Here is a 13,580-nt window from a genome sequence, read left to right on the forward strand (position 1 = left end):
TGGACAATGAAAAGCTGATTGTAATAGTTTGAAATGGTTTCTTGGCTTAGAATTTTTCAATAGTTCTCTTCCTCTTCATGGATACAGTATCTAAAGACAAAATGCTCTGAAAATGCAAGTTGAAAAGTCTAAAGATTTGTCTTAATCTATGTGAATAAAGTTTTCCCCCCAAATCAGACTTGATTCTGAATCCTTACCTTATTGTCTAGGTTTACTTGAATTTTAAGGAAAGAAAAAATGTCTGCACTTATAAGAAGCATTGCTGATATCACTGACCTTTTCAATCAATATGCCTCACATACTTGTGAGGGAGCATCACTAAGCAAGAAAGACCTGAAGAACCTCCTTGAAAGGGAACTTGGAGATGTCCTTCAGGTAAGACTTCAAACTATAAAGAAATCTATGGATGTGGGGCTATCAATTTTCCTTCCAAGAAAGACCAAAGTAAAGAACATTGATTAGTATTGATTTTAAAACATGATAGATCTACTTACATCTTCATTCATTTTTGAGCCTGAGGTATTTAAATATAATCTGAGAACTAAAGAAGTTAATAGCACGTATTTAATGGCCTTGATGGCGTTGTTAATAGGAATAAAGTGTTAGTTAATAGGGCATTACCACTAATGATGCCTAATCAAGTTAGCAGACTTGAAGGGTAAAAGCTTACTACTTGTAAATGATTAATTATAAAATATTTGTTTTAATCTTTTCATAGAGACCACATGACCCTGAGACGGTAAACCTGACCCTAGAACTTCTGGATCGCGACTGCAATGGGAGTGTTGATTTCAACGAATTCCTCCTGTTCCTTTTCAAGATTGCTCAAGCTTGTTATTATGCTCTTGACCAGGCTGCAGGGCTACATGAGAAAACAGCCCTGCCTAGTGAAAAGAGGAACCTGTCACAAGATCTCAGGCAAGAAGACCAAAGGAGATTCGAGCCCCGGGACAGACAAGCTGACGAAGAATCTGGGCGCCTAAGCCGGCAGAAGAGACATGAGCAGGAGGAGCGCGCTGAGGAACCCAGCAAGAGGCAGGAGAGACTGGAGCAGCGCGACAGGCAGCACCGAGACGAAGAGCAGCGACTGCAAAGGCGAGAACTACAAGAACTGGAGGAGCGCCTTGCAGAGAAAGACCCGCTAAGCTGGAGCAAAGGTCGTGACGCTGAGGAGTTTTCTGAGCAAGAAGAACAGCAAAGGAGAGAGAGGCAAGAATTCAAGAGCCAGGGCCAGACCGAAGAGAGACGGCTGCAGAAGCGCCGGCAAGAAGAGTTACGGGAACCCCTGCTGAACCGCGAGCAGGAGCTGAGGCGAGAGCGCGAGCTGAGGCGAGAGCGCGAGCTGAGGCGAGAGCAGGAGCTGAGGCAAGAGCAGGAGCTGAGGCGAGAGCGCGAGCTGAGGCAGGGGCAGGAGCTGAGGCGAGAGCGCGAGCTGAGGCAGGAGCAGGAGCTGAGGCGTGAGCAAGAGCTGAGGCAAGAGCAGGAGCTGAGGCGAGAACAGGAGCCTAGGCAGGAGCTGAGGCGAGAGCGCGAACTGAGGCAAGAGCAGGAGCTGAGGCAGGAGCAGGAGCTGAGGCGTGAGCAAGAGCTGAGGCAAGAGCAGGAGCTGAGGCGAGAACAGGAGCCTAGGCAGGAGCTGAGGCGAGAGCGCGAACTGAGGCAAGAGCAGGAGCTGAGGCGAGAGCGCGAGCTGAGGCAGGAGCAGGAATGGCTGGCTGAGGAGGACGAGCAGACGCGGGTCCGGGAACCCGGTGAGAGCATCACCCAGAGGTGGCAGTGGCTGCCCGAAAGCGAGGCAGAAGCCCGTCAGAATAAGGTCTACTCCAGGCCTCGCAGGCAGGAGCACAGGCTTCGAGAGGAGTTGGAGGAGCGACAGCTCCGGGAACAGGAGGAGCAGCGCCGCGACCTCCAACAGCAGCGCCGGGCTGAGGAGGCGCAGCAGCGTAGCCAGTGGGAGAGGCCGCAGCGGGCGGAGGAGCGCCTGGAGCAGGAGCAGCGGTTCCGCGAGAGGGAGGAGCAACGCTCTCAGAGACGCCAGGAGGAGGAGCAGCGCTTCCGGGAGGAGAAGCTGCAGAGAGCTGAGCTCCAGGACAGCCTCCTAGAGGAACGCCAGAGGCGACGCCAGGCGGAGCGCCGGGAGCCAAACAGGAGCCGGCAACTGGAGGAAGAAAGCCAGAGGCGCCACTCGCTGTACTCCAAACCCAGCCAGAGGCAGCGGAGGGAGGAAGAGCAACGTGAGGAGCGGCTGCTGCAAGAAGAGGAGCAGCAGCAGCGCCAGCAGCGCGAGAGCAAATATCGCCAGGAGGACCTGCAGCAGGAGGAAGAGCGGCTGCAGCGAGAAGAGCAGCTGCAGAGGGAAAGGAGGCGGCGGCAGAGGGAGAGGCAGTATCAAGAGGAGGATCTGCAGCAGGAGGAAGAGCGGCTGCAGCAGGAAGAGGAGCGGCTGCAGAGGGAAAGGAGGCGCCTGCAGCGAGAGAGGCAGTATCAAGAGGAGGATCTGCAGCAGGAGGAAGAGCGGCTGCAGCAGGAAGAGGAGAGGCTGCAGAGGGAAAGAAGGCGCCTGCAGCGGGAGAGGCAAAATCAAGAGGAGGACCTGCAGCGGCTGCGGGATGAAGATCAGCGCAGGGATCTGAAATGGCAGTGGCAACCAAAGAAAGAAAATGAAGTTCGTAGTAACAGGCTCTTCTCCAAACGCAGAGAGGATGAGGAAACTATCCAGCAGCTGGAAGATTCTCAGGAGCGAGAGAGACGGTTCCGTCAGGATCGGCGGCCTCTGCAAGAGGAAGAGAAGACAGAGCTGGAGCAGGAGCGGAGGCGCAGACAGCAGCGCGACCGGCAGTTCCTAGCGGAAGAACAGCTGCAACGGGAGCGCCAAAGGGAAGCCAGAAGGCAAGATGAGAAGTTCCAGGAGGAAGAGCAGTTCCTGAGAGAATCAAGAAGACTGCCGCAGGAGAGAAAGTTCCTTGAGGAGGAAAAGCAGCTGCGGAAGGAACGGGAAGAAGAGAAGCCACGTCGAGAACAAGAGAGAGAATTCCAGGAGGAGGAAGAGGAGCTGCGCTTCCAGGAGCGCCACCAGCAGCGTGAGGAAGAGGAGCTGAGGCGCCAGGAGCGCGACAGGAGATTCCGCCGGGAACAGGAACGACGGCAGGAGCGTGAGGAAGAGGAGCTGAGGCGCCGGGAGCGCGACAGGAGATTCCCCCGGGAACAGGAACAACGGCAGGAGCGTGAGGAAGAGGAGCTGAGGCGCCAGGAGCGTGAGGAAGAGGAGCTGAGGCGCCAGGAGCGCGACAGGAGATTCCCTCGGGAACAGGAACAGCGGCTGGAGCGCGAGGAAGAGCAGCTGCGGGACAGGAAGTTCCGCCGGGAACAGGAACAGCGGCAGGAGCGTGAGGAAGAGGAGCTGAGGCGCCAGGAACGGGACAGGAGATTCCGCCGGGAACAGGAACGACGGCAGGAGCGCGAGGAAGAGGAGCTGAGGCGCCAGGAGCGCGACAGGAGATTCCCTCGGGAACAGGAACAGCGGCTGGAGCGCGAGGAAGAGCAGCTGCGGGACAGGAAGTTCCGCCGGGAACAGGAACAGCGGCAGGAGCGTGAGGAAGAGGAGCTGAGGCGCCAGGAACGGGACAGGAGATTCCGCCGGGAACAGGAACGACGGCAGGAGCGCGAGGAAGAGGAGCTGAGGCGCCAGGAGCGCGACAGGAAGTTCCACCGGGAACAGGAACGACGGCAGGAGCGCGAAGAAGAGCAGCTGCGGGACAGGCAGTTCCGCCAGGAACGAGAGCTCCGCCGGGAAGGTGCGGAAGAGCAGCGCCGTCAGGAGCGCGACAGGAGATTTCGCCGGGAACAAGAACTTCGCGAGGAGCTCCAGGAAGAGCAGCTGCGGGACAGGAAGTTCCGCGGGGAACCAGAGCTCAGGCGGGACAGGAAATTCCGCGAGGAAGAAGAACGCCACCAGGAACTCGAGGAAGAGGAGAGAAGGCGCCAGAAACGTGACAGAAAATCCCGCGAAGAACAAGATTTCCGCCCGGAACTTGAGAGAGAGCAGCTGAGAGGCCAAGATCGAGACCGAAAATTGAGGGTAGAGGAGCAGCTTCACCGGGAGCGGGAGGAAGAGCAGCGCCGCCGCCAGGAACGGGACAGAAGATTCCGCAGGGAACAAGAACTCCGCGAGGAACTCGAGGAAGAGCAGAGGAGGCGCCAGGAACGGGACAGAAGATTCCGTGAGGAAAAGGAGCGCCGCCAGGAACTCGAGAAAGACCAGCTGCAGGGCAGAAAGTTCCGCGGGGAACAAGAGCTCAGGCGCGACAGAAGATTCCATGAGGAAGAAGAGCTCCGCAAGGAACTAGCAGAAGAGCAGCTGGAGCGCCAGGAACGTGACAGAAGTTTCCGCCGGGAACAAGAGCTCCGCGAGGAGCGCGAGGAAGAGCAGAGGAGGCGCCAGGAACGGGACAGAAGATTCCGCCGGGAACAAGAGCTCCGCGAGGAACTCGAGGAAGAGCAGAGGAGGCGCCAGGAACGTGACAGAAGTTTCCGCCGGGAACAAGAGCTCCGCCAGGAGCGCGAGGAAGAGCAGCGCCGCCGCCAGGAGCGCGACCGAAGATTCCGGGAGGAACCAGAGCTCCGGAAAGAAAGAGAGGAGCAGCAGCTGCGCCGCCAAGAACGCGAGGAAGAAGAACTTCGCTTTGAGCAGCAGAGTCAACGCCGGGAGCGCGAGCAACAATTGAGACAGGTACGCGACAGGAAAGCCCGTGAGGAAGAAGAGCTTCGTCAGGAACGGGGAGAGCTGCTGCGCCGCGATGTGCGAGAAGAGGAGCAGCTCCTCCGGGAAAGAGAGGAACGGCAGCGTGGCCTTCAGGACCGTGACAACAGAAGATTCCGTGGAGAACCGGAAAGAGAAGAGCAGGAGCTGCGTCGCCAAGTAGGTGAGCAACAGCTGCGCCGAGAGCGGGACAGAAAATTCCGTGAGGTAGAAGAGCTTCGCCAGCAAGAAGAGCAGCGGCGCCGCCAGGAGCGGGACAGGAAATTCCGGGAAGAGAAACAGCTGCGCCAAGACCGCGAAGAACAGCAGTTCCGGAGGCAGAAGCGAGAAAGTCAGTACCCAGCTGAGGAGCAGTTTGCCAGGGATGAGATTCGTCGTCAGGAACAACGTCAAGAAGAGGAACAAAGACGTCGCCAAGAGCGGGAGAGAAAATTCCAAGAGGAGCAGATCCGTAGGCAGGAGGAAGAGAGGCGCCGCCAAATCCTGGAGCCTGGCACACGCCAGTTTGCCAACGTCCCAGTGCGTTCCAGCCCTCTCTATGAATACATCCAGGAGCAGAGGTCTCAATACCGCCCATAAAAGATGCTGCCAACATCCTGGCCACCAGCCAAAGCTTCAAGCAAAAGAAAATGAGAAACACTGTGTATCAAGTGTATCACGTGTTTCTGGTTGTGGGAAAACTCTCTGATATTAGAATATGTCTTTTCCTCCAGAATCTTAAACTATGCCTATTTCATTTCTTTCAATTCCTTGCTTTCATTCTTCCTCAGGTAGTTCTTTATTGCAAGATGTCTTTGTTCTTTAGTGCAGATATGATGTGCACTTAAAAAAAAAGCCATTTAATTTTTAAAAAGAATTTTGTTTGAGGAGCACATTGATTTATTGCCTTCATAAATAACAATAATGTAGCAATTTGGTATTCAAAATAATTGGGCCACTATTTTTAGTGGTGGATCATCTTGTCTAGAGCTTTCGTTTTTTAAGTTTTAAGTTGACATTTTCTTTGGCCTAAATTTCATTTGTCTTTACTTCCAAATAGTTTTCTTGGTTTTTGTTACATAATTGTGACAGGTTCCATTGGCAGGCTGAAATTTTTACAGTCCTCAAATAATGCAAGGGGGGAGGGATGATTTATGTAGAAAAATAACATAAAATCAGTTCATAACTGGAAGAAGTATCTGTTAAGAGAAAGACTGGGACAAAAATTAGAATTTGGTATTATATTTTTATACTTAGCAGCACATAAAATCTCATGAAGCAAAAGCAAGGTGTTTCTCAAACAACTCAAATTTAAAACTGCTGTAATTTGTAGAGCTCTGTTCCATTTCCCCAAATTTTGTTTGGTTTGAGAATATTACTATTTCTGTACATTTTGGTTTAGAGGGAACCTATTCAAGATCCTGTAAACATCTTTCTTGTTTGGGTCCAACAACAGTTCACAGAGTGATAGAAGAAGGAAAGGGGAGATTGTATGAACAGAGGACAAATTTCTAGAGATCTCTTTGCTAGACTTATCAGCCCACTGTCTTTCAAGGCTTTATACTACCTTAAAGACATTCTTGTTCAAATAATTGGACTGTTAAAAAATCAATAAATGTTTGGCAAATAATTATACTTGTCTGTTTTAATTGTGTGTCTGTTATAACGCATATCTAATCTGAAAATGCATATATTTCCAGTCACTTATGGTATTTTTACTATCAGCTATATCCAAATATGGAAAAAGGAGGAGAGGATCTTTGATTTTTTTTTCCCTACCAAGTTTTCCCAATGATAAGATAAAGAGGCCAAACTTCCAGCTTCTGAGTATCTTGGTTGAATAAGGGGACACTTAGTTGGAAAGAGTCCAGACTCTCTCACACTCTAACACAAATGGAAGAGGTTCATCAAAAACATAGCTAAGGAATCCTTTTGCTCTTCCAAACTATTTCTAACTATAAAACTATTTTTACTCCATACATATATCTTCATTTAAGTTCTTCACAGAAGCTCTGGAAGAAAACTCACTATTTTTCCTTAGGATCCTCATGAGAGATTCTCTTTCGAAATCCCAACTTCAAGAAATTATACTTACCAGTTAAGCTACAGTTCAACAGTAGTAATCAGGGCCATGCAGACTTCTTATAGCACCTTACAAATGACAGAAACATCAGTTTCCATAGAAGAAACTTGTTTCATCGGTTTTAATGATGTACTTTTTTGATCAGTAAAAGCCATACTTTCTAGCACTTGTAGCACATTGGCAGGAAAACTTGGAAACCAACCATCTTGATAAAGCTGAATAATGTACCCATCTGGGCAAGACTTTGATGTTATTGGGCAATTGCATGTTTAACTTCAAACTAGAAACCAGTAACATTACTTCAACTGCCACTGGAAAAGAGAATGGAGAATTGCTGTGTGACAGACTTTTCCTGAGGAGGTACAACACATGTCTATTCACCCCAGACCTGAAACGTATGACAGAACAAAGAAACAGTTACATCAACATCCAACCTGGTAAACCAGTGAGTTTTTTAGGAAGTTACTTGCAGGAGTGTGGGTGAGGGGGTCACTTAAATCAGAGATGACTCAAAAGTAGCTATACCATTGAAAACCCCTTCCTCAACATAGATAAAGACTCAAAAAACCTGCAAGTCTGGAACTCTCAACACAGCTTTCACATGGCTTTACAGTCCAACAACCTCTTCTCTTTGCAGTTCTGCTGGTCAGTTTCTTTTCCCCAACAAGTGTTTACTCCTTTTTATACTCCTGGGGGAATATATGCCCTTTTATACTACTGGCCCTCAAGAATCTTTCAAATGCTATGAATTGAACACACATACACAATAAGAAAAATTGAACACAGACACAAACAGAAGTAGGAAAAAAAAAACACAAAAAGAAGATCGTTATGTATAACCTATCATTATCTATAAGGTATGGAACAGATCCTTTCCTTATAACCCTTAGCAGTCAGTGCAGCTGGCACCTTGCTCTTGGACTTTAAGACTTAAGGGCTGTGAGAAAATGAATTTGTTCAAGCCAGCAGTCTGTGGCATTTTGTTATGTAGGCGTGGACGACTAATACATTAATAAGGTAAAACTGTGATCTATTGGTAGGTAAACCCCTGTATTATCTTTAATTTTAATATTGTACAAACAAGTCTTACTTAGTTGCTTTGGGTTTGGGGGTGTTTGTTTGTTTTTTACATTTTTTTTTGCACATTTATCACAGATTTCACCATCAGGCTGAAGTTTTATAGCCTTTGAATAATGGAGGGGAGCTACTTCTATAGAAAAAAAAATCTGTATGACACAAGTTTATAGCTGGAAGAAATACCTGTTAAGAGTAAGATTTAGTTGGAAAATTAGAACTTGGCATGATACTTTCATACTTATCATCACTTAAAATACCATGAAGCAAAACAAGGTGTTTCTCAAACATCAGAACATAAAAATTCAGTTTTATGGTATAATAAAAATAGTCTTGTAAGGCAATAAGAATTTAAGGTTCATCTATTCACCATTAAGTCAATAAATATTTATTGAGCTCGTGATTTCCACAAAACATTGTTCCAAGCAATACATATGCAGGGGTGAAGTATTACTGCTTCTGGGTTCTTTCTTCACTTTACTATCTTGAGACCTTATGTAAGCTTCTTGGACAATCTAGTTTTCTATTGATTTATATTCCATCCACTTGTTGAAATAGCAATCAACATTATTCCCAGGACTGAAAAAACTTTGCATTCTATTGAGAGGCAAAGATAGATGGATCATGAACTTGAGGTCAACTGAGCTACATAATGAGATAACAGCCTAATCTAGTTTAAAAACAAAACAAAAAACAAACAAACAAACAAAAAAAACAACAACACCCCACCCTGACTCAAAGAGAATTCTTTTTAACTGTAGCACTCAATTTAATGATCCAAAAGTAATTCAAATGATTCCTATCTTCACTCCTACATTTAGCTGACAGAAAACAGGAGACTTAATTGACTGAAGTGTTCATGAGAACCTATTTCAACTTCAAAGATCTTGTTTTCCCAGCCATACATCCTTGAATTTCCTTCTATTTTTCTCCCCAAATCCTCCCCAGAAATCTTTTTTTTTTAAGATTTATTATGTATACAATGTTCTGTATGCATGAGTACCTGCATGCCAGAAGTGGGCACTGGATCTCATTATAAATGGATGGGAACCAGTATGTGGTTGCTGGGAATTGAACTTAGGATGTCTGGAAGAGCAAAGAGTGCTCCTAACCTCTGAGCATCTCTCCAGTCTCCAGAGCTCCTTCTTATCACCCAGATTTACTCATTAAGGGAGTAATGCCTTTAATCCCAGCATTCGGGAGGCAGAGGCAGGTGGACCTCTGTGAGGTTGTGGCCAGCCTGGTCTACAAAGCACGTCCAGGACAGCCAGGGCTTGGTTACACAGAGAAATCCTGTCTCAGAAAGCCAGAGAGAGAGACAGAGAAAAACTGAGACAGAGACAAACAGAGAAAACATTTTAAACTGACTTCATTTTTTAATATTCTTACTATCAAAGATGATGATTCTTTTGTTTACAATCTTTTTCTAAATTGTTTTTTTGTTTGTTTGTTTTTTGTTTTCCAGACAGGTTTTCTCTGTGTAACATTGGCTGTTCTGGACTCTGTAGACCACGATGGCCTGGAACTCACAGAGATCTGCCTGCCTCTGCCTCCCTGAGTGCTGGGATTACAGGTGTGTACTATCATGCCTGGCTCCATTTTACGATCTAAATATGTGCCTCTGATTCTCATTCATTTCCTAGAAGACAACTTAATCCTAGAATTTACTGCCATTCAAACAAAATTCCAATAGCAATTAGTATTCAACATGAGATCCATGTCTGCTTCGACTTTAATACTAATTAAACGGGACTGATATATGCATTCACTCGTGATATATAACTCTTGTGAGTTTTTTCAACAAGTGTACTGGACCTGTAATCATCTGAAGCTTATAATCTATGTAATATGTAACATACAATAAGTACATTCCCTGTTTAATTAGGAGCTGAAAATCAAATGCAGTACTCTAAAACTAGTTCAAAAGATTTTAATCATTTATCATATTTTGAACACTCAGGTTGTTAATGGTAAGCATTCAAATTACAAAACCTTTTAGAATTTGATTTTTATTACTCTCTTTTAAGAAATGTGACTTTTTAGCAAGGTAAAATGTAGGTCTTGAGTTTTTAATTTAATGCCTGCCTGCCACAATCGAGTGTCTGTCACCTTCTCAACCTTGGATCTCAACCTGGAGCCAACTATGAGCTCAAACACAATCCTTAGTACAACACTGATTGTCCTTCCTTACAGACTGATGGTGGAGTCGTCCCTGCATGATTTACTTCTTCCCTCCTGTAACAAAGGGAAATTTCTATTCAGTTTGTAAGATCTAGACTGAACTTCACCTCCTCCATAAAATCTAATCACTAATCACTTTGACATACAATATTTCTCTTCATTGAGACTTGAGGGGTAGAGAGATGGCTCAGCCATTAAAAGCTAGGCTCACAACCAAAAATATAAGAGACTCTAAGATATATTATCTTCAGCCAGGCATGGTGGCACATACCTTTATTTCCAGGACTTGGGAAGTAGAGGCAGGTAGATCTCTGTGAGTTCGAGGCCAGCCTTGTCTATGTAGTGAGTTACAGGACTACATATGCCAGAGCTTCATAGTGAGACTCTGTATCAAACAGCAAAACAAGCTGAGTGCATTGGATCATGCTTGTAATCCCAGCATGAGATAGATGGATCTCCGTGGGTTTGAGGCCAGCCTGGTCTACAAAGAAAGTCCAGGGCAGCCAAGGCTTCACAGAGAAACCCTGTTTTGAAAAAGGAAGGAAAAAAAAGTAAAACAAACAAACAAAGATATGTTATCTTTACCATCCATTAATTGATTACAATATTCGGCCTTAGTTGGCTTTACACTTGCTTTATCTTCCTAATTAGATTGTTATAAGTCATTTGGACATTTTTTAATTTTGTTTTTTTTTCCCCCATGATGAAAAATGCACAACATAGTTCTGAGGAAATGTATGGATTCTTTCACTAGAAAAAAATAATATTTAAAGTTTTAGTCTGGGTTTTGAAAAGTTCCTAATTATGATAAAGCCTTCTTAACTTTATGTACCTGGCGTAAGTGGGAGAGTAGAAGCAGAATCAAGGTGATGCAAAAACTAGACTAGAACAGACTGTAAAAAGAAAGTTATTAAATACTTCTAAAAAACCAAGTAAAATAATGCTAAAAGTACTTATTTTGGTAACATGTTCATCCATCAATGAGCAGAGTGGGTATACAAGAAAAATAAACAAGCATGGAAAGACGTGTCTCGCAATAATCTGAACTATAAAGGGGAAGAAAGGCAGTTAGGTGGGACTGAGATATATGATGGGACCTTGCAAAATAAGATGCATGAGTTTATTTTAATACTTGGCATATCAAGTTGCAGTAAAACTAGATGCATCTTCTTCTGTTGAGGCTAGACAAGGCCAAGCAGTTAGGGGAAAGGGATCAAAAGGCAGGCAATAAGGTTTTAGTGTTAGAGGTCCCATATGTAGGCCAAGCTGCACATCTGTTACATATGTGTAGGGACCTTGGTCCATCCCATATATGCTCTCTGGTTGCTGGTTCAGTCTCTGTGAGTCACTATGGGCACAGGTTAGTTGATTCTGTAGGTTTTCTTGTGGTGTTCTTGACCTCTCTGGCTCCTTCAATCCTTCCTCCTCCTCTTCCACAAGATTCCCCAAGTTCCACCTAATGTTTGGCTGTGAGTCTCTGCATCTGTTTTCCACCAGCTGCTGGGTGAAACCTCTCAGGTGACAGTTATGATAGGATCCTGACTGCAAGTATAGCAGAGTATCATTAATAGTATTAGGTGTGGGCTCTCTCTTATGGCATAGGACTCAAGTTTGTCCAGTCATTGGCTAGTCATTCCCTTACTTTCTGCTCCTTCTTTATCCCTGGACATTTTAGAGAGAGAAAAAAATGTGGTTCAAAGGTTTTGTGGCTGGGTTGGTGTCCCCATCCATCCTTGGAAGTCTTGCCTGGTTACAGGAGGTGAGTGTTTCAGGTTCGATATCCCCTATTGCTAGGAATCTTAGCTGGGGTCACCCTCATAGATTATTGGGAGTTTCCATTGTCCTAGGTTTCAAACTTGGACCAGAGATGCCCACCAACCAAACTAGTTCTTTCTTCTGCTGTCCCTCCTGTACTTGATCCCTCCTGTTCCCCACCCAACCCCCTCTCTCACCTAGTTCTCACCTTCCTTTACCTCTGTACCCCTTCTTAGTGACATTCAAGTATCCTCCCTTGGGCCCTCTTTGTTACTTAGCTTCTTTGGGTCAATGGATTGTAGCAGGGTTATCCTATACTTTATGGGAGATATCCACTTATAAGTGAGTACATACTATGTGTGTCTTTCTGGATCTGATTACCTCACTCAAGATGATCTTTTTAAGTTCCATCCATTTGCCAGCAAATTTCATGATGTCATTGGTTTAAATAGCTGAATAATATTCCATTGTATAAATAAATGTACCATGTTTTCTTTATCCATTCTTCGGTCATGGGATATGTAATTTGCTTCTAGTTTCTGGCTAGTACAAAACTGAAAAGCTTATGTAAGGCAAAGGACACAAACGAACAAACTGGCATCCTAAACTGAAAGGGAAAAGATCTTCACCAACCCTACATCTGAGAGAGGGCTGATATATAAGATATATAGAGAACTCAAGAAATTAGACATCAACAAACCAAATAACCCAACTAAAAATGAGGTACAGAACTAAACAGAATTCTCAACAAAAGAATCTCAAATGGCTGAGAAGCTCTTAAAGAAATGTTCACCATCTTTAGTTATCAGATAAATGTAAGTCAAAGCAATTTTGAGATTCCATCTTACACCCATCAGAATGGCTATGATCAAAAACACAAGTGACAACACATGTGGAGCAAGGGTAATACTGCTCCATTGCTGATGGGAGTGCAGACTTGCACAACCACTGTAGAAATCAATCTGCTCCTTTCTCAGAAAATTGGGACTAGTTCTTCCTTAAGACCCAGCTATATAACTCCTGGGCATGTACCCAAAAGATGTTACACCATACCACCATACCATAATTTCAACTATGTTGAAAATTCATTGTTAATTCTCCAACTGATGTCAATAGAAGGTGAAGCCCTGTGGAAGGTTTGGTTATGAGTCTCAGTATTTTCTTTGATACGCTGCTAGGTAGAGTCTTTCAGAGGCCCTCCGTGGTATGCTCTTGTCCTGTTACTTGTTTTCTCCTACATTCAATGTGCATCCCATTTGTCTTTCTAAGTGAGGGTTGATCATCTTACCCAGGGTACTCTTTCTTGTTTATCTTCTTTAGGTGTACAGATTTCAGTATGTTTATCCTATCTTATAGGTCTAGTACCCACAACCAAACCTTTGGCAGAGTACAGAGAATCATATGAAAGAAGGGGGAGTTAGTATGACCTGGAGAGGACAGGAGCTCCACAAGGACCAAATATATCTGGGCACAGGAGTCTTTTGTGAGACTATATCTCCAACCAAGGACTATGTATGGATATAACCTAGAACCCCTGCTCGGATGTAGCCCATGGTAGCTCAGTCTCCAAGTGGGTTCCCTAATAAGGGGAACAGGGACTATTTCTGACATGAACTCAGCGGCTGTCTCTTTGACCTCCACCCCCCACCCGAGGGAGGAGCCACCCTGCTAGGCCACAGAGCAGGACTTTGCAGCCAGGCTTGAAGATACCTGATAAGATAGGATCAGATGAAAGGGGAGGAGGTCCTC

General features: G+C 45.5%; 1 protein-coding gene across 1 annotated transcript; it reads left to right on the plus strand.

The window, feature by feature from the left end:
* Window positions 1–237: 237 nt before the first annotated feature.
* On the plus strand, window positions 238–6,371 carry Tchh (trichohyalin). The gene is made up of 2 exons (XM_021663388.2): window positions 238–375; window positions 719–6,371. The coding sequence occupies exons 1-2, from the start codon at window positions 238–240 to the stop codon at window positions 5,336–5,338; spliced, it is 4,758 nt and encodes a 1,585-aa protein (XP_021519063.2). The 3' UTR covers window positions 5,339–6,371.
* The last annotated feature ends 7,209 nt before the right edge of the window (window positions 6,372–13,580 follow it).

Source organism: Meriones unguiculatus, chromosome 10, assembly GCF_030254825.1.
Source record: "Meriones unguiculatus strain TT.TT164.6M chromosome 10, Bangor_MerUng_6.1, whole genome shotgun sequence".
Lineage (NCBI taxonomy): Eukaryota > Metazoa > Chordata > Mammalia > Rodentia > Muridae > Meriones > Meriones unguiculatus.